General features: G+C 42.1%; 1 protein-coding gene across 1 annotated transcript; it reads left to right on the top strand.

Moving 5' to 3' along the window:
- Nucleotides 1–1347: 1347 nt before the first annotated feature.
- Nucleotides 1348–10113, top strand: PCDH18 (protocadherin 18). Its single transcript, XM_009983711.2, is given in 9 exon segments — nucleotides 1348–1674; nucleotides 1676–1724; nucleotides 1727–1779; nucleotides 1781–1865; nucleotides 1868–2446; nucleotides 2449–3809; nucleotides 4772–4857; nucleotides 4993–5156; nucleotides 9446–10113. Coding segments are annotated over 9 exon segments (3372 nt in total).
- The last annotated feature ends 15795 nt before the right edge of the window (nucleotides 10114–25908 follow it).

Raw genomic sequence — 25908 nt, 5'->3', positions numbered from 1 at the left:
TTTTCAACCAGGATGAGAAGATCTTCCGAAGAGCCACTGGAACAGCAAAATACAAAAGCACAGGAGCCCCCCCGGGACGATCGCACACGACGCAGAAGGACCAAGCTCGGGCAAAGGCAGCTGCGCTGGGACAGAGGCTGCAAGAGGGAGCCCGGGGAAGGACCCGAGTGTGCGAAGCGTTACTGACTTGGAGAGGAGGGGGAGAGGTTTGAAGGAAGGAGCGGGGGGGGTTTCTTCCGCGCTCCCCGCTGGAGCGCAAGGCGGGGGAGGGAGAAGCAGGTAGCGGGTAAATAAGCAGCAAGAAGCCGCTCTTTGAGCACGGTTCGGGAGCCGCCATCCCCAGCTCCTTTACTAAGCAGACGCACTCAAAAGATCCCGTGACTTAAACAAGGCAACCTAAAAGTATGTAAGTGAGGAGCGCGATCGCATTTTTTCGCGGCAGGAAGGGGAGGCATTAAAAATCACTAAAGAAGGGGGGGCAAAAAAAAAAGAAAGCTTGAAAGTGTCTTGAAAACGCGGAGGGGAGGGGGGGCGAGAAGTTGATTTAAAGTTGCCCTTGAGTCATTTGGCTGCCCCACCCGCCTCGTTCCTCTCCACATCCCCCCCGCCCCCCCCCCCATCATTCCCCCTTCGCGGCGGCACATCGGCGGCGAGCAGGGGCTGCGGACGGGCCGTCCCCCCGCCGTTCCCCCCCCCCACCCCCGCCACCCTCCCCCCTCCCCTCCCCGCCCCTCATCCCCTCCCCTCTCTCTTCCCGCCCCGGCCCGCCCCGGCGCGCAGGGCTGCGGGGCGGCCGCGCTTCGTCCCCGGCGGGCGGGCGGGCTGATTGGCTGGCGGGGCTCGGCACATGCCGGGCAAAAGCTTTGTCTGGGGAGTTTGTGGAGTGAAGTTGCGGAGGAGATTTTAGGCTGGAGTCGGCGAAGCGAGAGTGTTTAGTCTGGCGGCGAGCGGGGAGAGGGGAAGAGGAGCGCGGCGGGAGGACGGGCTGCGGTTCCCGGGTGTCTCCCCGGCGGTGCCTGGATGCTCCCGGCGGGAGAGGAGCGCGCTGCCCTGGCACTTTTGGCGTCCTGGAAGAGGAGCGGGGAGTCAGATGAGAAAGCGTGGATGGCGTACGGATTGGATCTGGATGTCCTGGCACGGTGTGTATAAAAAAAAACCCCAACCACCCCGAACTTTTCTGATCTGGTAAGATATTCCTGCTGGGCTGGCTGGGAAAGGCGTTTTCAAGTTGGAAAGGACCAGATGCACGCTGGGTTTAAGGGACCGGAGGAAGTCGAAATAATTGCTTTTTAACTTGCTCGGAGAAATGCCTTGCAGAAACTTACAAATGCACAGAACCGGCGGTAAATGCACTTTATATTCATTTTTGCACTGGTGATAATATCTTTCAATAAGGCTGTGCTGGGCAAGAATTTGAAATACAGGATTTATGAGGAGCAGAGAGTCGGCTCGGTAATTGCCAGACTATCGGAGGATGTAGCTGATGTTTTATTAAAAATGCCTAACCCTTCCTCGGTTCGCTTTCGAGCCATGCAGAGGGGGAATTCTCCCTTGCTTGTAGTCCGTGAGGATAACGGAGAAATCAGCATAGGAGCTAAAATTGACCGGGAACAACTCTGCCAGAAAAACTTAAACTGCTCCATAGAGTTCGATGTGATCACGCTGCCTACCGAAGCATCTGCAGCTTTTCCATGTTGAAGTCGAAGTGCTGGATATTAACGACAACTCCCCCAGTTTTCCAGAGCTCTTATCCCTATCGAAATATCCGAGAGTGCAGCTGATAGGAACCCGGATCCCTTTGGACAGCGCTTTCGATCCAGATGTGGGGGACAACTCCCTTCACACTTACTCCTTTCCTGCGAATGATTTTTTAGCATCGAGGTGAGAACCAGGACTGATGGCGCCAAGTACGCGGAGCTGATCGTGGTCAGAGAGCTGGACCGGGAGTTGAAGTCAGTTACGAACTCCAACTCACCGCTTCAGGATAAAGGGGTGCCTCAGAGATCTGGATCATCCCTCCTGAAAAGAAGCATTTCAGATTCCAATGACAACAGCCCCGTTTTTGAGCAACAGTCGTATATCATCCAGCTCTTAGAAAATTCGCCAGTCGGGACTTTGCTCCTGGACCTCAATGCCACTGATCCAGATGAGGGCGCTAACGGTAAAGTTGTGTACTCTTTTAGTAGTCATGTGGCTGCCAAAATTATAGAGACTTTTAAGATAGATTCCGAAAAAGGCCACCTGACCCTCCTGAAGCAAGTGGACTATGAGGTGACCAAGTCCTATGAAATTGATGCGCAGGCTCAAGATTTGGGGCCGAATTCTATTCCAGCTCACTGCAAAATTATAATTAAAATTGTGGATGTGAATGACAACAGACCCGAAATTAGCTTAAACCTGATGTCCCCAGAGAAAGAGGAGGTAGCTTACGTTTCTGAAGGGTCGCCCCTGACACTTTTGTTGCCCTGGTCAGAGTGCAAGACAAGGACTCTGGCGTGAATGGAGAGATAGTTTGCAAACTCCATGGACATGGCCACTTTAAACTTCAAAAGACTTATGAAAATAACTACTTAATCTTGACTAACGCCACTCTAGATAGGGAAAAGAGATCTGAATACAGCTTGACTGTAATAGCGGAGGACAAGGGAACGCCAAGTCTCTCCACAGTGAAACACTTTACTGTCCAAATCAGTGATGAAAATGACAACCCACCCCGCTTCCAGACAAACAGATACGAAGTTGTTATCTTGGAAAATAACTCTCCAGGAGCGTACATCACATCAGTCACAGCCACAGACCCAGATCTAGGTGACAACGGGCAGGTGACCTACACTATTTTGGAGAGCTACGTTTTGGGAAGTTCTATAACCACGTACGTGACCATCGATCCCTCCAATGGGGCGATCTATGCCCTGCGAACCTTCGACCATGAAGAAGTAAATCAAATTGCCTTTATGGTTCAAGCTAGGGACGGAGGGAGTCAGCAGCTTGTCAGCAATACCACGGTTGTGCTAACCATCATTGACGAAAACGACAACGCTCCTGTCATCGTGGGGCCAGCGCTACGCAACAGCACAGCAGAAATCTCCATTCCTAAAGATGCTGGAATTGGCTTTCTTGTCACCAGGATAAGGGCTACAGATAGAGACTCTGGTATGAACTCTGAACTCAGCTGCTCCATAGCAGCTGACAAGGAAAATAACATCTTTGTGATGGATCCCAAAACTTGCGACATCTCCATCAATGTGAGTGTTGAATCAGTTCCAGCAAAACAGTGGGAGTTTTACGTCATAGTCCAGGATAAAGGCAGTCCTCAGCTTAGTACTAAAGCACTTCTGAAATGTACCATTTTTGAGTATGTTTATTCGTTTTCAAGCACAGAAGCAACTTTGGTCAGCCAACCCTCCCTGGATGTCTCCATGATAACGATTATATCCTTAGGATCTATATGTGCCGTGTTGCTGGTCATTATGGTTATCTTCGCTACAAGATGTAATCGAGAGAAAAAGGACACCAGGTCCTACAACTGTCGTGTGGCGGAATCGACCTACCAGCACCACCCAAAACGACCCTCCAGACAAATCCACAAAGGGGACATTACGTTAGTGCCAACGATTAATGGCACTTTGCCCATCAGATCCCATCACAGAGCTTCTCCGTCCTCGTCTCCGACCCTGGAAAGGGGCCAGATGAGCAGCCGGCAGAGCCACCACAGCCACCAGTCACTGAACAGCCTGGTGACGATCTCCTCTAACCACGTGCCTGAAAATTTCTCTCTGGAACTCACCCATGCTACTCCGGCTGTTGAGGTAAGGTCCATAGCTCGTTTTGCACATCCGTTCGCCATCCCGTGTTCCCCTGGGAGCGTGGAGGTACTTTGCACGTGACCTGCGAGGGCAGCAGGCGATCAGGTCTGCGCCTAATGAGAACGTGTTGGGGATTTCTCTTTAGGTGTCACAGCTTTGCAGTTTGACTCCAGTATCAACTGAATCCATTACTATGGGGAACAGGATTAAGTCTATGATTAAAAGCATTAGCTCTTGGTTCTTCCCTGTAAGGTCAAAACAACGGAGTGTAACGTAGGCAGTGCTCTGCTCTGGTTTACTGCTCACTCCTTCCTTCTTTCCCTTTCCCCTCCGTATAGCTCTGTTTCAGACAGAGTGCCAGAGTGTTTATAGACAGACACAATGAAGGAAATCTTTCGTTAAAGGCAATGGAGAACTAAGAGGTTAAGCGCCGACACAGTTTAAGTACAGCTGTTGTAACAACATGTGATTATAGTGTATCTGTCTGATTTATGCACGCGCTGTCTCAAACTTTGGGGCTACCCTTCTCAGTTTTTACTGTGAGTACTATATAATGGCTTAAATGAGAGCTGTGTCCTGGTGACTTTTTACATGTAGAGAAATGACATTTTATTTTGAATTAGGAAAAGGATTGATTCTGATCTATTAAAGCAAAACGAAACTCCACCTCTGTTTAATTATTTGTTTTACTTGTTAATGAATTAATTATTATGAGTTCAGAGGCTGATGAACAGCAGTGCATTTCCTCGTTGTACAAGGTCCTCAGATGCTTCCTGTGGCAGACACTATACTACAAAGTGGTCTGTTGTACTGCATTATATATGTGCAGGAATTTGATTTAATTAAACTTTAAAGGAAAAGAAAAACACCCCACAAACAAAACTGAGAAGCAAATTAGTGGTTTTACAACTAGGAATCTGAGCTTCCATTTCAAGGAATCAGTCTTTTCACCTTTTCTTTAGCAGGTCTCTCAACTTCTCTCGATGCTTCACCAGGGTCAGTATCAACCAAGGCCAAGTTTTCGAGGAAACAAGTATTCCAGAAGCTACAGGTAAGGATCTGGTCTGTTCTGCTACATATGCATGTACATGTATCAGAAAACATAGACATATACTTTTAATCAAAAAGCGGAATGTCACTTACGTGAGATAATTTAATTCCACCGTCACCACAATTCTCTTCACAGATATGCCCTACAAGATATGGATAAATTCAGCTTGAAAGACAGTGGCCGGGGTGATAGCGAAGCTGGAGACAGCGATTATGATTTGGGGAGAGAGTCACCAATTGACAGACTTCTTGGGGAAGGATTCAGTGACCTTTTCCTTACAGATGGGAGAATTCCTGCAGGTAAGAGCACAATGGGAGCTGAACAGTTTATTTACAGTGCTGCCTGGCTGTCACTTTGATAAAGCTACTACTGAGAAAGCAAAAATTCTTTAGCTTTCAAGTCCTGTGTTTCCTTCCGTTTTACTCTGCTTTGTGATAAATACTGAGCTGAAGCCTTTCACGTGTCTAGTAAAATGAAACCTCAGACACAACTGCAAGTCTGCCCAGCGCAACGCCTACTTTTTCTGTTGCTCACATCATCATGAGCTGGCTCCAGATTCCCCCCAAAAGCACAATCTGCTCCATGTCCTTAGACTTTTAATGACTGGGTGGATGTTTTTGCAAAGCCAGGCAATTGTGGTTTGTTAAAAATACACTGAACTATAATTTGGGAGATACATTTTCCACAGTGGGTTTGATCCATATGATAGAAACTTCTACTGTTCAGAGAGGGATTGTAGAAGTGATCTAGATATATGGATGGAGGAGAAAGAAAAGTATATATTTTCCTACTGAAAAATGAACTTGAGTAGCAAAGAAAGGTTCTAAATAGGTCCCAGATTTTAAATCTTGCAACTCTAAATTCTAGAAGAAAGACCTTAAGAGGTACAATCCACAGGCAGAGGGCAGAAAAGAAAAAAATTAGAAAAGGGTGAGCTGAAGTAAGATAAACACGCACGTCCATCTTCATGTGCATGAAGTACCACTTCAAAATTTATGCTGAGTTGTAAGCTGAATAACAAGAGGCTGTGGGAAATCACCCTAAGTACAGATATGAGAATTTTGTAATTACTTTAATAATTATACAGCCACTGGTTGTGCCCTAAATCTTGTACTTATTTCAGATCATATTTAGTTTTTTTGTATAACTGACATGGCTGGGTAATTTCAGTATGGTTCACTGAACCAAGAGTGTCAACTTAAAAAAGTTTAGTAAAGTAATTTTAAACACGTGGGCACATTGCTTTGTGGGGCAAATGTGTTCCCTCCTGAAGTGACCCCCACGTATTGCCCAGGGCTGGGGGAGAGAACCTGCGGTGCTGCATCTCCTTCCCTCTCCTGCCTGGAAAATACCAGCGAGGGGATTGTACCTGACCTTGGTGCATTTTACCCCGGGAAATATCCTGTTCCACTAGGCAAGGGTAAACCCCAAAAGTTTAATTTGTTCTTCTTATACCTTTTAACTTTAAAATTTTCTTTGTATATTTTGCTCCAGACTAGGTCTTGTATCACCTATCCAGGCATTCACCTACCTCCTCAACTTATTCAGATGTACTCAAGGTTTCAAAACCGGACACCTTGAAAAGTTACTATTTTTTCAGAATTCTTAACCGAAACCTGGAGTACATTTTTCATCCGCGTGTCCTCCAGCTCCTACTACCGCTTCCTCTGCCAGCTGGCATGAGGCATGTCTCATCCTCTCCTGTGGTTGGCAAGGAGGCAGGGAGGGATCTGCTGGAGCTCTCAGTTGCCAGGGGAACTTCAAGTGCAGTGGTGTTTGTGCTGGCATCTAGCCCTACTGCAGCCAAGGAAGAGTTGTCCCCTTCCCGGTGGGCAGCTGGGGCTGGCAGCAGGTGGGAGCGGTTGCCCTCTTGGCTCTGAAACACCCATGACTTGTTTTCAGCTCTTGCAATTTGGTCACTAAGCAGGAAGCCAAAGGGTAGGGTTTCCAAAAGTGCCCGGCTTTCCTGTGATGCTAATCACATTCCAAGTAAGGAAAATTGCTGAGTGCAGATGGAACTGGGTTGGGCTATCAAGACGGTCATCTAATCTCACCCAGATGTCCGTTTGCCACTATACGTGGTCTTAATCCATCAGACAAGTTGCTGAACCTGTTCAGATAATGCATGAATCGTTCTGCAATCCAAACAAATAGAAAGGAAAATAAAACTTCCTGGAGGTTTCCTGTTCTCCATTTTGAAAGGTTTCTGGGTCGTCAGTCTGGACACAGGCACAATAGTGTGAGAAAGTCCTTTCAGTTCGTCTCTTTAAGGTGGAACTGGAAAGGAATGGAGCCAGTGCCTCCAAACTTCAAAAATGACATGATCACAAAGTTCCATAACTGTCCTTGAAAGACTTGGTTTTTTCTCTCTCACTTTTTAAATCCTCACCAATTAGCTTTAAGTTCTGGAAAAAAAAAAAAATTAAAAAATAGCTATTGTGCATCTGTGGTTTTTTTTTAATTTATTGCTGATTTAAGAACAGACTGTGACACTTTCAAATTTCTTCAGAGTATCTTTTGAACTTAAGTTCAGGCATGTCAGAATCTATTACTTTATACCAAACCCAATCCTGATAACATCAGTAACAAATCTCACAATAAGACAACTCTCACTACTAATGAAATGCTAGGCCATTCAAAGTCTCCCATTAATTTACAGGAGTCTTCTTCGTTAGGAGAGTAATCCTCACCTTCTGGGGTGAGCTGAGAGCTGGCCCAGGCTCCCTGGCTCACTTAGACATCTTTTCTCCTTTCTAACTCTTAGATATTTTTGTAAAACAACAACATGTGTGCTTTTCATACATGGGAATGAAGCACTTGAAGGCGTTTCACTCACTCGTATCAAAACTTTGGCCACTGGCATTTTCTAGGTTGCTTTTTTTGGTTGAAGCTCACTGATCAGCAAGCCATTTGCAGCAGCTCGTGCAATATCCAGCCTCCAGCCTCAACCTGTATTCTTGAAGAAATTCATACTCTCACGAGTAAGACACAGAAAGAGTTTATACTCAGAGGAATGGAAAGGGCGTTAGGAAAGCAAACGATATGATAGGCTGTGTAAAGCGCAGAGGTAAATAACGCTGATGGGGTGAGAGTAGGACTTATATCAATCACTGGTACGTTCTAAGCTGAATTACTCTGTTCAGTTCTGCTTACACCACTGGAAAAAGATATTTTGATAAACTGAGTGGATCCAGAGCCAGATGGGAAACGTGATGAGAAAGCGAGGAAAACTTACAAGGCATGACTGCAAACATTTCTTAAGTATTCAATATATAAAGAGAGAAAGAAAAAGAAACTCCGTTCTGCATGGGCTAATCTAACCATTAATTGATAAAGAATTAGGGCAAAAGCTTCTTATGGTCAAAATAGTTATAATGTAGAGAGTCTGGCATTTCTGAAAACTTTCTTTTGAAGTATGTGACTCAAATTCAAGTCAAGTGCCTAGGTCTTTTCCAGCAGGTCTGCCAGGCACCCAGGCAGCGCCCAGCCTGAGCTGAGGCTTCGTGTCCTGCAGAGTCAGTTCTCTTTGGAGAGAAAAACTTGACACCTCTGCTGGCACGTATCTCTTTGCAGGTCTGTCAAACAGGGCTTTGCTTGTCTCCGCTTCCAGGGACCGTTCGCAGACCTCTTCAGGTGTTTGTGGAGGACTCTTGCAGTGCCTCTCCATGGGCCAGTTCAGACCAGTGTAGCTCCCAGGGTGTAGTCACTTGCCCCATCATATTGCTTGTCCCTGAGAGGCACCACTAAAAACAACTGGCTGAAAGAGCAGCTCTCTTGTCTTCTGCTCTTCAGCCCTCCTGGCTGGCTGGGATGCCCACCTTGAGGGTCAAACCCACCTTCTGCCAACGCCCGAGCCATCACAATCCAGTAACCTGAGCTCCAGAGCTGCAAGTGCACCTCAGAGTAACTCCAGTATAAACACTGGAGTCATACAGGGTGTGAATTAAGCCGTAGGTATCCTGATAACTGCATTAAAATTACACTGATTCGATTAAAAAGGTAATATGGCAGTGGATCTCCTCGTGTTCAACATACACCTCATTGTCAGATCAAAAGGAGGTGTGTTAATGAAGAGGGAGATCGCTCTGCACATTGTTGGTCCTTCATCTTTATTTCCCCAGTCCATCTATTCCCACTTTTTTACTCTGATGTGCATCTCTCATTGCATGTGGAAGACTTTACTAAAACTCAAGTAAATGCTTGGAGGTAGAAACACCTTCATTCCATTTATTTATTTGTTTATTTTTAAATGAAACTCACTGTACAAAGAGAATGAATGGCTTTAAGTCACAGGTGCTTGTTTTCCACCTGGGATTTACATGTTTATCTTCAGCCTTAGTCAAGAGATCACATTACTGTCTTAAATGTTCTGCATTTATCATTCTCATTTCTTGAGACCATTCGGAAATGGAAGTACATTTTGATCCAGACAGTTTGTGTTTGCCACCTTCCTGCACACAGAAAGTGAACCCAAACACCAGATTCGAAGGTCTTTGGAGAAAGTTCAGTCCTTGTGTTAGTCCCTGCAAATACAAACGATGTCTGCAAGGGGAGGGGGATGCTCACTCGCCTCTCTTCTCTCTTGCAGCGATGCGGCTGTGCACGGAGGAGTGCAGGGTTCTGGGGCACTCCGACCAGTGCTGGATGCCACCGTTGCCCTCTCCCTCCTCTGATTACCGAAATAACATGTTCATTCCTGGAGAAGAGTTCCAGTCTCCCCAGCAGCAGCAGCAGCAGCAGCATCAGGCCCTTGAGGAAGACCCACAGCCTGCTGATGCCAGCGAGAAGAAGAAGAGTTTCTCAACGTTCGGTAAAGACTGCCAGAGCGAGGAGGAGTCAGGGGACACCTGTACCTCCTCCCTCCTCTCAGAAATGAGCAGCGTCTTCCAGCGCCTGCTGCCTCCCTCGCTAGATGCCTACACGGAGTGCAACGAGATGGAGCGCTCCAACTCGTTGGAGCGCAGGAAGGGACATTTGCCAGCCAAGACTGTAAATTATCCGCCGGGGGTGGCAGCCTGGGCAGCCAGCACACATTTCCAAAATCCTGCCAACAACGGGCCGGCTCTGGGGACTCACTCGAGCGCGCAGCCTTCCTCTAAATGGCTGCCTGCCATGGAGGAGATCCCGGAGAATTACGAAGAAGATGATTTTGACAACGTGCTTAACCACCTCAGTGATGGTAAACATGAACTCATGGATGCCAGCGAGCTGGTGGCAGAAATTAACAAGCTGCTGCAAGATGTCCGGCAGAACTAATTGTTTCAAAAGCCTATTTTTCCATATTTATGGAAAAGTGGAAGGCAAAAAAATAAAGAACAAAAAAACAGACTGAGAAGAACTGGCATCGCCAACTAGTTGCATTTATCATAAATGTGTCTGTGTATGTTGAATATTAAAATACTGTATTTTCATATGTACACAATGCAAGTGTGATTATCTTTATCTGTATTTTAAAAATACATTTGTACCTTATATTTATGTGTAATTTAACAAATAAATTTTATTTTTGTACACCCACAGCAAGCATGTTTTCCTAAATGTATATAGATGGTACCACCCTTGTCAAACTTCCAGCGTTCTTGCCACACCGGCATGTTCAAAAAAAAACAAAAAGGAGGGATATTGCTTTCCCTTATTATTTCTTTTGAGTCTCTAATGTTACACATACAAATTCAAACCACTGAAAAGTTATGCAAACATTAGTTTAATTAACTGATCCAACGCCTTGTTGCAATGTTTCATTCTTATAATAAAGAGTTGTCGACTCCCATGAAACTTAACGTGTCTTTTTTATTTTGATGCTTTTGGTCTGTAAAGTCATTTTCCCATTTAATTAATGGATTATTGCAGGCTGGGTTCTCCTTCTCTTGTACAAGTGTTTTCTCAAGTAAACAAATCATGGAATTCAGTGATGGGACTTCCAATGTTATCTCTGCAAAAAAGATAAATTTGTTCTGCCATTGTTACGCTGCAAAGCCAGTTGAAGTGAGTGGTGTATACTTGAATGACAGCAATAAAATCAGCTTTTCTGACCTCAAGCTGAATTCTCAATTTATGTAAATAAAAAATTGGAATTGACTGCTTTATCCTTGTAAATGACACCAAAATAAAAGGAATGTTGCATCTACCAGGAAAGCAGCTGATTACAGCTATATTTTGCCTCTGTTGTAAGCGTGCCTGTCTTGTATTTGCAAAGTAGTACAGAAATACTTGAACTTCCTGGAAAAGAGTTGTCCTGCAGGTACATTGGCTCTCGCTGAATCCCATCCTTCTGCAGCAGGGCTTCTCCCTGTATTGAAGCTAGCTCAATGAAAACAGTAATTTATACCATGGTACCATCACTACTGCGTAGGTGACTTACTAGTATTTCTCTGGAAGAAGTCAATATGGTCCCTTTAGTTCCTTTTTTTCAAAACCAGTTTTGGTTAGCCTGTCATACACAGGGAGATTTTTTTGTAATAGTAACCAAACTGATTTTACATTTGAGAAACACGGATGAGTTCTGGACTCCTGATGCTTGTTTCAGGAGAGTGTTACTAAGAGGTGGCCAGAAAAACTAGTATTTTGGGCTTTCATTCAGAGCTGCAGACGCATATTTTTATAGGGCATATTTTTTATTAGAAGTGTGAAAAACTATTGAAATAATCCAAGTGAACCTGGGCATAAAAACTGTCATATACCTTTATTCTGGAGAGTTGCCCTTGTAAAGTACCCTGTAGAACATTTTTTAGTGGTAGATATAGAAAAATCCTGTATAATGTTACCTAAAAAAGCCAGAATTTTGTTGTGTGCATAAGCTTATTTGTTTGGTCTCTGTGTAAGGAAACTTCAATCTCATTATTGTCTTCACAGTGCTGTAGATGTGACATTTGTAGATGCGTAGACATCTGTTGACACTTGAATAATGGAGAGATTCTCAACTTGTTTACACTTCAGGAGTGCGAGAGTATAGCTGTGCTGGTTAGATGACATACCATGATGTCAGATTTCTAACCGAATATCCATATTGGCAGAGGAAACTATCAAAACATCATTTTGTCAATATGATTTACATGTTTAAGGGAATTGGCTTATCAGTGCTGGTACAAGAAAATCCTGACAGTGGAGGCTCTGTTTCTGTTTTGAAGAGTTGTTGTAGCACCTTTGAATGCCAACAAGACGTCGGTCTCATTGAGCTAGCGTCTGTTACTGAAAGTAAGAAGTCATAACATTTCATTTATTAAATATGTGAAAACCTCTTCTCTGTTTTCCCCTTTCCTTCCCACTAATAGGCCTTAATGGCCCCAGCCAGCCTCACCTGGGTCCCACTCTCCCTCACCCCAAGGGCTCAGGAGCTCATTTAAGCTCAGCCCAGGGCATGTTGTATGAGTGTTGGTCCCTACCTTTGCTTCCTGGGTGGGTCTGGGACTTACTTTATAGCAGTGTCTCCAACTCCATATGTAGCTGCTGCTGGCAGGAGTCCTTGGATGGACCCTCATCCTGGTTTGTCACCTTGCCGTGTTGGGAGGTGTTGATGGATCCTGTCACTAGCACCTGGCTTAACCTGCTGCATTCAGGTACTGTAGGATGGCACTTGGTCAGTGAGGATACTGCCTGTATTGGGATTACTCTCAGCTCCTGGTGTGTCTCCTACTCCCCTCTGTGGAGCAACCCTGCTCTTGGTGCTCCCTGACAGTATCTCATGCCCCATGTTCATCCCAAGTTTTGCCTCTTTATCAGCAAGGTTAGGATGACTATGAAACCAGGCTAGATGCTGTAGCAATCTTACTAAGTCCTGAAGTTCACAAGGGCATGACTTCCTCTTTAGCTAGGTTGCTTCTGTCTCAGCCACCCTCTTTCAGTTTCCCTCTTCATCAGTATCCAGTTTTGGTCCTGTTCTCCAAGTTCCCTCACCTCATTCTCCTTCCCTCTCAGCTCTCTGATTCTACTGCCCTTAAGTCAGTCTTACCTAGGTACTAATCCTGCACAGCTCATGGCTGTACTCTTGTTTTTACAGAGTTCTTAGTGTCCTGATAATATTGGCTATGACTGAAATTCCCACTTTCTGCCTCTTCAGCTGGGTCTAGTGAATCTGTCCTTCAAATTGTCTCTTACCCTAATTTTTCATGTGCATTTGTAAGCTCCAGTGGATTTCTGAATTCCCCCACACCCAATACCTTTTACTGGGTGACTGCGTGGCGTGGCAAGAGCTTCCCTGATACTGCACAGGAGCAGAACAAAAGAAGAAGGAGGCTCAGGCAGGGCAACTCCCAAGACAAAACTCATGCCTGTGTAGGAAATATCTGATTATTCGATTCCAGCCTGGACACATGTGGTGTGTGAGATGGACAGGGGGACTGGTGGTTATGTTGAAAGTGTACAAGATGGTAATTTGACAATAGGTATTAAACTTGGAAATTATTTTAGTTTTCCGTTGACATGGATAAAATGTTGCTGCCTGTGATGAAATCAGCAGCTAAGAATGAAACTCCCCTTCAAGTGGTGCAGATTCCTCCTTTATCAATAAATGCAGATAGCTACTGCTTCCCATTTCCAGAAGAGGAAACATTAGACCTTCAGGCTCAGCTGGTTTGTGCTGTCTACAGACTTGCAGGGCAGCCCGATAAGCTCCATTTTCACAGTCGCATCATCCACTAGGGATTACCAACCTGTTTTAAATTTAAAATCCTTAAATCAGTTTATGCCACTGGCCCATGTCACATGGATAGTCTCAATGATTTAAAGAGCCATTGTTTGCAGGGGAGGCTTTCTAGCAAAAATAGATCGCAATGAATTTCTCTGGTAACGTTAGGCATCCAAATATCATGAAATACGTACGGTTTTTCCTAGAGGGGATTTCTGTACCAACACACAGTAATAGTATTTGGTATGTGCATTGCTGCAAGAATCTTATCATGTAAAGAGACCAGTTATAAGACCAGTCTCCAGGAGCAAAAATGTTTACTTAGATTATATCTGAAATGCGTTGGAGTTTGAGCTGCCTTCACTATCGATGGGAAGCTTGCTGAAAGGTCTGTAAATTGTGGTAAATGAGGGAAAAAATATATCTTAATCCTGCTCTGTTTAGGGTCCCTCTTATTCTCAGTCTTTTGTTGTAAATGAGAGAAATTACACGTATAGATACACACGTGTGCGTGTGTGTATATGCATACGTAAAACCCACAGAACCAGATCTCTTCTATGTCAAGAACAGGGAAAACTGGTATTACACCGATTAAAAACAAAAATCTGTATTTGCTACATTTTGACAACCGACAGAGGGTTAGGAGTTCATGTTGTGTTTTAAGCACCAACCGTGAGCATGATTGTCCTGTCCAGAACAATAGGTTGCTGGCACTCCTATAAATGCTTGGCACAGTTTTATCCTTAAAGTCAAAAGGTTTTCCTCCTTGGTATCATGATAGAAAAGGTCATGAAAGTCAACAAATATTAATCACCAAAATACTAGTTATTACTATGTGCTGGTGCTTCTGTTATTGCTACCGTGGATGAAATTAGTAAGACTTTTGAACAACTGCAAAGCTTAATTAATGGATACTCAACCACTATTTTTCTCCAGACTCCATGTGTGGCTTTTTTTTTCGTCACTTCTGAAATGGATAAACTGAAAAATGTACCGAGATAATGATCAGAGATAGTGGTTTGTTTGACCACTTACTTAATTTGTGTTTAAAGTATTTCTGTAACCACTGCGTGGCACTTTACTCTTCGGTGTCCATTAGGATAAATACATTGAGAGGATGTGGAGGATGTGGCTGTCAATAATGTCTTTGTTGCATTCTACACCCTGGTCGTGTTTATAGTTACTTGGTTTAGGAAAAGCAATGGAAAGCAAACAAAAGCTACCACAAAATATTTAACCTTTACAGTTTCCTATCTTTTCTTTTTTTTTTATGAAAAATTGAAATTCATAGAAAATGCCAGGAAATTTAATTTCCTCCTCTTCTCTGCAACCTGCAGAGAATGTCAGATGTTTCCACAGATTAGATAACTTGAAAAACTCGATTGTCAGCTGCAGATATGAAACATGAACTTTTCATACTGCGGCACTTAGACTAGGATATGCAGCCAGAATTTGCCTGCAAGCTGTAAAAAAAAAAAAGGCTGCATTTGTGAAGAAAATCTTATATTTAAACTTTGTCAGGAAGGACAACACATGGAGGTTAGTCTAAGTTACTTTAAAGAACAAATGCAAAAAGAATTCTCTTGTTTAGTTATCATTAGGTTAACATTGTATCTAAACTGAGATCCCTGGGAGACTATAGTATACATACGTTTTCTTTCGACAATGCAGACTGTTACAGAAAGGAGTGAAATTGTGCCTGAAAGAGTATCCCAGGGTCAGACTCTCTCTCTGCACATAAAACTTGTCCTGCAACCTATTCTGTAGCGCAGTTTATATAACTAAAAAAATGGAAGTGATAATATTGTAACTTCACTCAATAAAAATATTCATAATTAGCAACCCTGTTGCACTTTCCATCCTCTGAGCTGTAGAGCCATAAATGACTGAGTACGTAAGAAAAAAATAACGTTCTGGGATCATTTAACCCACCACTGAAAAAAGAGCCTCTCTGAAGAGTCGCACAGGAACAATTTAAACTATACTGTAAAAACTATTTACAACAGAATTTGTAAATAATACCTCATTTAATTAAAACTCAAGGGAGACTCTGACAGAAATGGGTAATAACCTAAGCTGGAATTTGACCAGTGCACACATCTCCCATTCTCCCACCACTTACCCAAACAGCAATGTGAGAAATGACCATGCAAACTGTTTTACAGCTTACAAGAAGCATTTAAAGCATCACCGTGCATCCAGTTTCGTTGTATGACTTTGATTTAGCACTGATTCAAGAGAAGAAAGCACTATATAATGAATCAACAGCACTCCTTACATTTAACCTAGACATTCCTTGAAGGACATTTATCCTTGTAATGACCACACACAACACGTGCCAGGTAAGCTTCAGAAGTTCACAAAGTCACAGAAGAAAGCTACATGACTCGAATGAGACTTCTCTTCACATATTTGTGAAGAAAAATATTTTTAAGCATAATAAAATTTCAAGCTACAAAATCTCTTAAGTAACCACAAGTTCATCTAGCATAATTTTTATCATTTAGATCCTAAATGTAGAGTCTCAAAGCATGGATGTCTACTTCTTGATTGATTTTACGTCTATGACTTACAGCATTGCCAATGATTCTTGAGCTATAGGTGATTGACTGTATATGTTCCCATGTAAATACCACATTAAATTCTCTAGGTGTGGAAAATACCTGTGCCTGAGTGCCTAAATGGTGGGAGGCAAGCAATCTATTACCTAACTCATTTTGGGGCATCAGTGCTGCAGAGTTTTGACTATCTGAACATGCACATAAGACCAGACATCAGAGAAAATATAGAAAGAGGAAAAAGGGGGCTGCACACTGCGACAGGCACTGGGAAGGAATTGTCTGCCCTTCCAGGTGGTCAGCCCTCAACTCTTATTGGTTTTGTTTCTCTCTGTGGCTGAAAATATGTTTTAAATGTTAAAGAAAGACAGCAGCTTCAATGGTAAAAAATGAAATTGTATGGTAGGCTAGTGGTTTGGACAAGAAGTTGAAGCTTTCTGGGAAGAGAAAGGGATTTCTTATAGCTCTGGTAATGATAAAAGTACCCACTATACTTCCATACTCTTGTATTTTGGGAGAAAGAATTGTCATAAGCTCTTGTCCTGAAGATAGGTTTGATCACGGCAAGGTTTTATTTAAAAAACCCACACATTTATCTTTAACTATTTATTACTTTTTTAAAAAAACTTTTACCTTGAATCCAAGTCCAGTGTGCTACCCCCCCATCCTCTCCCTCCAACAACCCCTCCACCTGTGCTCTTCACTGCCACTATTGCTTGAGCAAAGATAGTGTGGAACAGCTCAAGGAATCGATCTGGCCGAAAGCTAATGGCTTCCTCATGACAACGTGCATGCTGCTGCAGAGGTGGCTCCAAGTATGGCGCAGCCTGGGCCTTAGTTGGCACAGGTTGCTGCAGCCCTACGCTCTTGGTCACGGGTGAATATGCAAGGGTTATAGTCTGAGCATTGCTAAGAAAGCAGCTACGAGGGCAAGGAGAGCAGGGTCCGTGTTACACACCAACAGTTTGGGTGGTGGACTCTGAGCTCAGAGCTTTAGGGCTGCCAGTAAACACAGCGGAGATGAGTCAGACATGGCTGTGGAGGGTGATCTTTCCCTGTAAACAGGAGGTTTAAGCCGTCCTGCCATCATCCACTTTTCTTATTGACAGGTTCAGGTCTGACCTTCCCTGTCAAGTGCAAAGTTCTTCCCATGTATTGCATAGAAAGTGTGTGAGTACTATAGATCCTGCTATGTGAAATGGTAGTTAAGTTCTTTTGTGCATTTAGCCTTAAATTGCTGTGAAAATTAGTGTGAGAGGAAGCCTACCTCCTGTTTGCTTCATTCAAATCATTCCTTCATTGTTTTGTTCCTTCTCTCATTGATTTGGGTTCTAGTATCCTTCATCTCACTGAAACACTGAATGATTTTTTTTGGGAAAAAAAAACAGATCTGGCAGTAAGGACTAAAGGGATTGGGAAGGGGCCGCTGTCCTGTGGGGTTTAGGAGAACTCTCTGTGTGTAAAGTCCACAGAGTTTTTACAACAAATATAGACAGAGATAACACTGAATTATTTTTTTTCTGCTAAATTATTCGGTGCAAAATGGTATTTTTGAAGTGCAATATTTACCCACTTGGCAAGATTCATTTCCAGCTGTTAAGGCAGTGTCCTAGGGTCACCATGGCGATGTTAAGTAGAAACCATGAATTATACCTTAAAAGGAAGTTTTGCTGCTGTGTATGGAAAATGAAACAGGCTCTCACATATGGTACTGTGGCTATAATAACTTGGCTTAACTTTGTGTCTTTATCTTTTAAAAAGATAAGACTTCAGCAATGATTATATTTAGATCTCAGAAGGAGAATTCAGACTATCCAATTACTATTATGTACAGAAGAAATGGCTAAGACAAGGAAAATAAGCAACGTCTAGATGAGAGAGGATTGTGTTTGCGTCTCCTTTTCACAGGCTCCAGCTGGTCTTGAAATGAAATGGTTGCTCTTCCTACACATAAACAGATTCATTTCATGTTTAAAAGTACGTTGCTATAAAACACGGTTGAAATGGGAAGGGAGGCACGTGTGAGCATGGTAACCAGTTTTACATGTATGGATGGATCATGGACAGACTCCTTCTATTTAATCCTGGATGGAGTAGTGAGAGAGGCTGATTGCTGATGCCCCTGAAAAAGCTAATTGTAAGAGTCTTGTGGTCTAATGAGCTGAAGGTACTGCCTGTGTGTGAGAGTGTGTGTGGAAAAAATCCATTTCCAAATTAATATAGTACTGTGCAAGAAGAAAAGGAAAGGAATAGGTTAAAAAAAAAAAATCTAATTTTCCTGTTAATCAGGCCTGTGCTGCTTCAAGTAATGCCTATTATCCACAATATTTGCAAACTGACAGGTAGCCTGGTTGGCTTTTATACAAATGATGACAAACAAGCACAGCAGTTTAGTGAACATCTGAAAAAGAATGATGGACACTTTTTATTCAAATAAAATGAAAACATAAGCTTGGTAAATTGGCAGGCTTGAGACCACCTGGGCTTATTTTGACCCATCTGGCTCTCTTAAATTCTTACGATAATTAGGTCACTTAACGAAAAAGAACATGTTGATTTGTATCCAGACTAGAAAAATATTTGTGGTTAAGTGACCTATTTATCATCTTTCCAAAATATCAGTGGGTTATATTAAAATCCTTATACATCCTCAAGTTTGGATTTTTATCTTTTTTTTTTTTTTGGTGGAAGCTTATATCTGACCTGACCCTATGGAGAATCCTATAATTTAAAGTTTTAACATCTTATAGAAAGATAATATAATTTGGGCATTACAGTTTCAAGTGGTGCAATAGGTGAATGATGTTTATGCTGCTTTAAGGAACCAAGTTATGCTATCACAATCATGCCTTATGATCTTAAAAATCTGTGAAACAAAACCACAAGTGTATGTTGAAGGGCAACCAAAATTCAGGTATTTCCAATCGTTCTTGTCTCTGTAGCACTTAGAGCAGCAACGTATATGCTGCACGTGTTTGAGTGCATAACTTTGTACGGGAAATAGCAAAGAGATTTATCATTGAAAACATTTGTAAACAACTGAAAACTTGGTGACTTTCTGCCAGCGTGGGTGGACAGCAATAGTACATTCTGATGCTCTGTACTACTCAACACAGATTTCTTCAACATTGTTTACAAAAGTCTACAACAAAACACTCATCGAGAATATGCAGCAGTTCAAGTTAACAGTGCAGCGCGACAGTGAAGATTTGTCAGTATATGTAGTTCTGCATTTTTGCATGTGTTTAGAGTAAATTACCTCATTCCTTCATACCACACGGAAACTGCTTTATGGAAAAGGTATGCACATGTCATTAACTGCAAACTTAAAATACAAGACATAGGCAAAAGAAAGCGTGGATTAGAAATGTGTCAGAAAGGAGCCAACATGATTATTTGGCAATTAAACTAGAATGAAAGTTCAAAAGTTAAAATATGAAGCATAGCCACTTGTATCCATGTAGACTTTATTCACAGCCAATTGAAAAAAAGATGGTCATGTTCCTGTGAGCGACTGTGCATGGTATGGGGTTCTTAGATGGCTTAATTACTGAGACATAGATATATACAAATAGAAAATGAGGATCTATACATAGAACACATTACTGTTTTACAAGTAAATTTAGAGATTTTTAGATTGAAATATAAACAGATACTGAAAGAGAAAACACATTCATAAGTGTTAGAGATACTACTCTTTACGGGCTGGGCACAACCCAGTGCGGACACATAAACTTTACAAAAAGACCAAAGGTCAGATATTACGGCCAACAATTCGTGCAGAGTTTTAAGCGTTTGTAGTTATTTTGTCGGCTTAAAACCCATCCTTGGTATCATTGCTTTGACGAAAAACTTCTGAAAGACTGTTGTATTAAGAGTACAAAAAGTAAGTTTTTAATTGTAGTGTTTCATTGAAAATGAAACTGCAGTGGAATGGCAAACCATTGATCATTAGTATCAACTTTAATTAGCATCTGAATGAAGAAGAATAGGTGCTATTCCCCTCAAACTCAAGGGAAGCCTCCCAAAAGGCACTATTATTTTAACAACTTAATTTAAAACTGAGCTAACAGAAAATATATATTCTCCTTCACTTCCTATGCTGCTTCTTATGCCAGACTTCCAAGAAAAACAAAAGGCAGGGGAAAGACCTGGACAGTCCTTGGAGGGTAGCAGTGCTCTGCCCTAACTGTGATCCAGGGTTCAAGCACCTCAGAGAAGATACCAAGTCTAGTTGGGGATGCTGAGCTGGATATCAGACATGCCTTTCTGGATAAATCCTCTGGGTCAGGTGCTGCACTGGACTTGGTAATTAGTGAGTGGTAAATCTTGTCAAGTGTCTGTTGTCTTACTGGGTATGATTGGACTGAGGCTGATGAGGACTGGGGTGGACCCTGTTAATGCAGGACCTGATTCATCGAGCCCAGTGATTCCAGCACAGTCTGTTGAAAGCTTGGCAGAGGCCTGAAAAGGAAAGGCTGGATGTTCGTCAGCGCTGGCGAGAGGATCCTTAATGAATTTGGTGCCTTGTTCCAAGGACTCTTGGGTGCACGGTTGGCAGCCAAACATATGGTGACTCCTCAAGCTGGCTCTGCCAGCTCCTCCACCCACTGATGCAGTGGGTGTCTGGAGAAGACTTGTGCACGCTCCCTCATTTTCTCCCTGCTTGTTGGACAGGTGTCCAAAAAGGTTCACATCCTCTTTACACCCGGGGACTCTGACTGAGCTGGCCAGGTAGCAAATGTTGCTTCTGGGGAGAGCCCCGCTCATAACTTGGTGAGCAAAGTGTGGTCTGGGAAGAGGAGATCTGGTGTCTTTCTTGACTGAGTGCATTGTCCTCCGTAACGGTCTTTTTCACTGAAAGCAACAACATTATTATTATCTCTCTATGGAGTCAATAGGCAATAAATGAAAGTCTGTCTGACTTCAGAAATGAAAATTGATTCCTTCAATTTGGAGACAGTTTGTGTTCTCTCCATCTGCCTTGGAACCTGAACACACAGAAACCTCTGCCAAAATTAAGATGATGCTGAGAGGGTATCGGAAACAGCTCTCAAATATCAACAGGCGGCAAACACAAACAAACATGGGTGCAAAAGGGTAGTGTCCGTTTGGTTGTGTCGGGGACAAATCTGGGATGAGAGAGGAATGTCACCCGGATAGAAGGTGCATGAGAAAATATTTCAGCCCTAGTTTTTCTCTTGAGAATTGTTCTGCAGTATGTTCCCAGACAATTTACAGAAGAGTTACTTATTGTACATTATGTATAGTTGGAAGAGTGTCTTTGGGCAATTTAGTTAAATGTTGAGCTTGGGATTCAGTGTAAGAGAACAGTGGAATTAAATAAGATATGATAGATTACTTCTAAAAAACATTAGCAGCAATGCTATACGTTCAGTAGCATTACACAGTTTAATGGTATCTTCTCATAAAGCAGAAATAAGAGAGAGTAGTCCATAAAAATACGAATGTTTTTTTGTGAGGACTGTTGGAGACAACGTAATTATCCTTGATTTTTTACCTTGCAGTTCAGAATATGTATTTCAGAAGAGATTATTGATGAGAGAGAGATTCCAGTTGCAGCATGATAGGAATTGATGTTCCTGTCTTATTCCAACCTACCTGGAGATGGCTGTCTGGTCCCTACTCCCTGGAAGGGCTCCTTGCCCCTCTCAATATTCCTCTCCATAGCTTTAGTAAATTAGTCTGTGACCCATGAGGGGTTTTAATCACATTAGAAAACTCTGAGGTGATTCTCTACTAAAATAAGTAATTTAAGTAGTTAGAAAAATAGCATTTAGTAAGCTTAATTTAGCAAGCTTACTTAGGCACAATTTTCTCGTGTCTCCTAGAGCTCCAGTGTCTGTTAACGTGCAATTCACTCCAGCCAGTGCTGGCTGCTCAGTTGAATCACTCAGTATTTATGATTGTTTAATCTGCTGGGCAAATAACTTTGAATTTTTACTGCTAAGACTCAAATTTATTTTATAACACAACGTGAAATTCAGCAAAATACTTATGTTCAATCTGTTCAACCAAGAGGGCTATTCTCCAAGTTATTTTCTTGGTATGGGATTGGGTGGTTTTTTTATTTGTTTTCATTGCATTTGGAGGAGATCAATGTAGAGTATGTTAAATACCAAAAATAAAATCAGAAAGACTTATGTCCCAGGTGAATTGAATTGGCTTGAGGACAAACAAACTATGACTGAATACAAAAGTGTTTAAAAAGGTTTTCATAAAGTGAATATCAATAATCTGATGAGCTAGTGTGGATGTTTTCTTAACTTTCCAAAAGGGATATATATTTTTTCCAAATTCAATTACTTTAAAAGGTTCTCAATTAGGGAATACAGTGGTTATTTAAACATATGAGTGAGTGGAGAAGGGTCCCCTTCTAATTTAAAACAAAACAACAAAATCAAATCACTCATAAAAGCTGTTTTGTAAAAAGACATCTCTCATCAGCCATAGCCAATTACATCAGAAAATTCAAGAGGTTCTTTGGTCATGATGATCCTAACACCAGAAGTTAAGCATATTTCTTACCCTTTCAGGAGGGCTTATATAGATGGCTCAGTGACTTCAAGTGGTAGGTGGAAAAATAACAGCCAAACTGGAAATAAAACAAGAATATTTGTAATATCATTCATTTCTCTAACAATGAATAAAGTTCACATCATTCTAGAGAATTTTTACTAATTATTCCAGTTTTTACAGGTGAGAAAACTGATACAGGCATAGGCAAGTTCAAAGAAGAACCAGAAACCAAAAGCAGGTATTAACGTGTGAACAGGCAGCCTTCTGCTCCAAACCATACTCAACCAGGGTGAGAAGTGCTTTCAACAATGAGTTGTCTCGGTCAGGAGATTAACTAGTTCTGTCATATTGATGCAAACTTCTGTTGTACAAAGACACACCAAAATTCACAGAAATTCAGGCTAAGCAGCATCACTGGTAATGGAAACTGCAGCAAATGTTCTCTTATGGCTTTTGGGAAAACCGCAATTACTTTTTGCTCAAGCTTATGCCTATTAATAAAGTAATTTGGTATTGTCAGACCGGTATTTTCCAGTGAAAGCTTGCCAAGTGTGGTATATCCCAGAAGTTTGAACTCCAGGGTGGACAAATGTCTTCTTTTTTAAAAAGTCTTTTCTGAAACAGGGCAGATTCTACTATAACTTAAAGAAAACAGTACCTTGGTATCTTACAAGAGTGTAATGCTGGAAGACTGCCTCTTAGCTAGAATAACTAAATTTTCTGCTGGATGGTGAAAATACTTCATCATTTTAGACAATGAGCATACTCTTAATGTAGCTCTTCACACGTCTGGAGTTTAGTTCCCTCCTTTTCTCTGTTCTCTAATGAGATGTAGTTTATACCGGTTCCCTAATCCAGAAAGCTGACATGTTAAAAGACCCATCTCCCATGTATAACAGTAAAAACAAAGGTTGAGAGACAATGAGGAGGATGTGTCCTGGATCTAATTCAAGAAGGACATTAACAAAGAAAATGGTACCTGGTTTACTGAGCACGAAATTGGATCTCCAAAACATTACAAATGGAAAATGCATGTCTTCATCCTCCTTCCATATCTGAGTTTGTTTTCAAAGTGACTCTTTAATGTGGAACATGATTAAGAGCAAAGATTGGAGTATCAGCAGCTGGTTGTGGGAGAGAAGTGCTTAGGACCATTTTGGTCAGTTAGAGAACAGAGCACCACTCTTTACAGAGGTTATCTAACAAGCATCATGAAGCAGGATCATGAGTAATAGCCTTAGCAAGCATCATTAGAAGAAATTGGTAGGAGGCTGGGGGATCACTAGGGAGAAGGAAATATCTCCACAGTATCTCCTGTACTGTTTTGTGTTATGGTAATTTTGTCTTCTCTCTGTGTGTTTGTTTAGCTGGAGGCTACAGGGATCTGAAGTGATGAGTAACAGGGATGTGTGTTTAAGTTTAAATGTAGGCTTTCCAAAACAGTTTGGTTTAGAATTTCAGGACTTTCAGGAAAGTTCTGTAAGAATCAGGAACTTACAAGAATTGCAGGATTGCAAAAGACAGTAAAATGAGTGATAAAGTCACTTAAAAAAAATAAAAAAAATAAAAAAAAATAGCAGAAATGGGAGACCTAAGTGAGAGAGCAGAACATTTCTTTTAGTCCAGAAACTGGTAACGAGCTCTGTAAGCAGCTCATTCAGTTCCTGCAAAACATAACAAAATGGAAATTAGAGACAGAAAATACTTATTAGGTTATGCAGGCCATTTCCCAGTGCTAGCAGAGAAGGAAAGAAGTGGAAAGTACATCTCATGTCACTCTCTCATGTCCCCTCTGGCTATATTTGGAAATGACATGAATAAACTCTGGAGGGAGCCCCACCCGGTCAGTCACTTTTAGCCAGAGGAAGCTTAGCAGCTTGTGAAATGGTGGGAGAGGGGAGGGAAATTCTGGAGGATGCTCATAGAGATGGGAAATCCCTTTACTTTTTTACCTGGAGTGCATTTATTCAATTTATTGGCATGGGAAGGGAGCAAATGCTGCGATGACAATCCGGTTTGCTGTAAGAGCTATTCCCTCTTTCTGCTCACACCCCAAAAGCTTCCCTTCGGCTGCCCTCCTCGGAGGCTGTACCCCTCCCATGCTGGAGGTGTGCCTGCGGGGCCTCAGGATCATTTCTGATGGGCAGCGGCTTTTGACCTGGTAGTCAGAAAATGATAAAAGCAATATCAAAGTTTCATTGTAAAAGGGAGAAAGTCCCTTTGACTCGCCTTAAGCAGCTGAGAGCAGAAAATTGAAAAAAGCAAAAACTGAAAGCAAAAAACAGAATTTTAAACTAAATGAGCTCTGCCTCTCTCACCCCCTTTGTTTGCTGTTCAGCTCTGTGCTCTTTTTTATTCTATTTTCAAAGTTAGATTCCTGTAACCGCAACCACCAAAGCCAGGTCACGTGGGTAGTAATTCAAGTCTGAGTAATTTCGTGAGCCTTTTTCAATCACTCAACTACAGGCGTAACTACGGCTGCCAGAAAAGAATCAAAATGTTTTCCTTTCCCCTCCTGCCCCCCCCCTTATGGAATTTTGTTCAAGTAGATTATCTGGGTTTGATTTGGTTTTTAATTGCATATTTTAAAACATGTTGGCAGATTACTCTGAAGCCACCTGACTGGGCTTTTGTTTTGTTTAATTTTTAGAAAACACAGTTATACATACGTTCCTTCTGTTTTTGCTGAGGGTGTTTGCTGGTGTGCTTTTAAAATGCAGTCCCAAGCAGAGTCATACAGTTACCATAAATAGCATACAGTATGCATGCTTGAGTAGGACAAAGAAACAGACATTAAAACATTAAAAAATGCACATTTTTCACCCTAGCATGGGGAAGGTCTGAAGTGAACTAGTTATCAGCTTTAAAGATTAATGAAGCCTTTTTTTTTGTTTTGGTAAAAGAATTATTCTGGTATCTTGAAATGTGATGTGATGGGGTTGAATTGAGCCAAACTGCTGGAGTCTCCTTTAATAGCAAAGACAGTCTACCCTTCTCTGAGACTCTGGACAACAAATGTTTTTGCAATTGTTACCATACGATGTCTGCAAGATCTGAGAGTCATCAGTTTATGAGGAATCATGGGTCTGATCTTTGGTGTCAAAATCGCTATGCCCTTTGAAGCTGTAATAGCTGAGCATACTTAGATCAGCTACAATATCTGGCCAAACTGATTAAGTGATTATTACTGATTTTTGGGGAAGACTTGCCTTTGATCTCAGGTACTTTTTAAATGAAAGGACAGCCCAGCGCATTACTCAAGGTTTTATACTCTATCAGTGTTTTCCTGTGTAAAGCTTAGGGGAGATCCAAAAAGCGGTTTATATTGTT

This window comes from Tauraco erythrolophus, chromosome 5 (genome assembly GCF_009769465.1).
Source record: "Tauraco erythrolophus isolate bTauEry1 chromosome 5, bTauEry1.pri, whole genome shotgun sequence".
Lineage (NCBI taxonomy): Eukaryota > Metazoa > Chordata > Aves > Musophagiformes > Musophagidae > Tauraco > Tauraco erythrolophus.
Note: the sequence above shows the minus strand (reverse complement) of the source record. Positions and strands in the feature narration are given on the sequence as shown.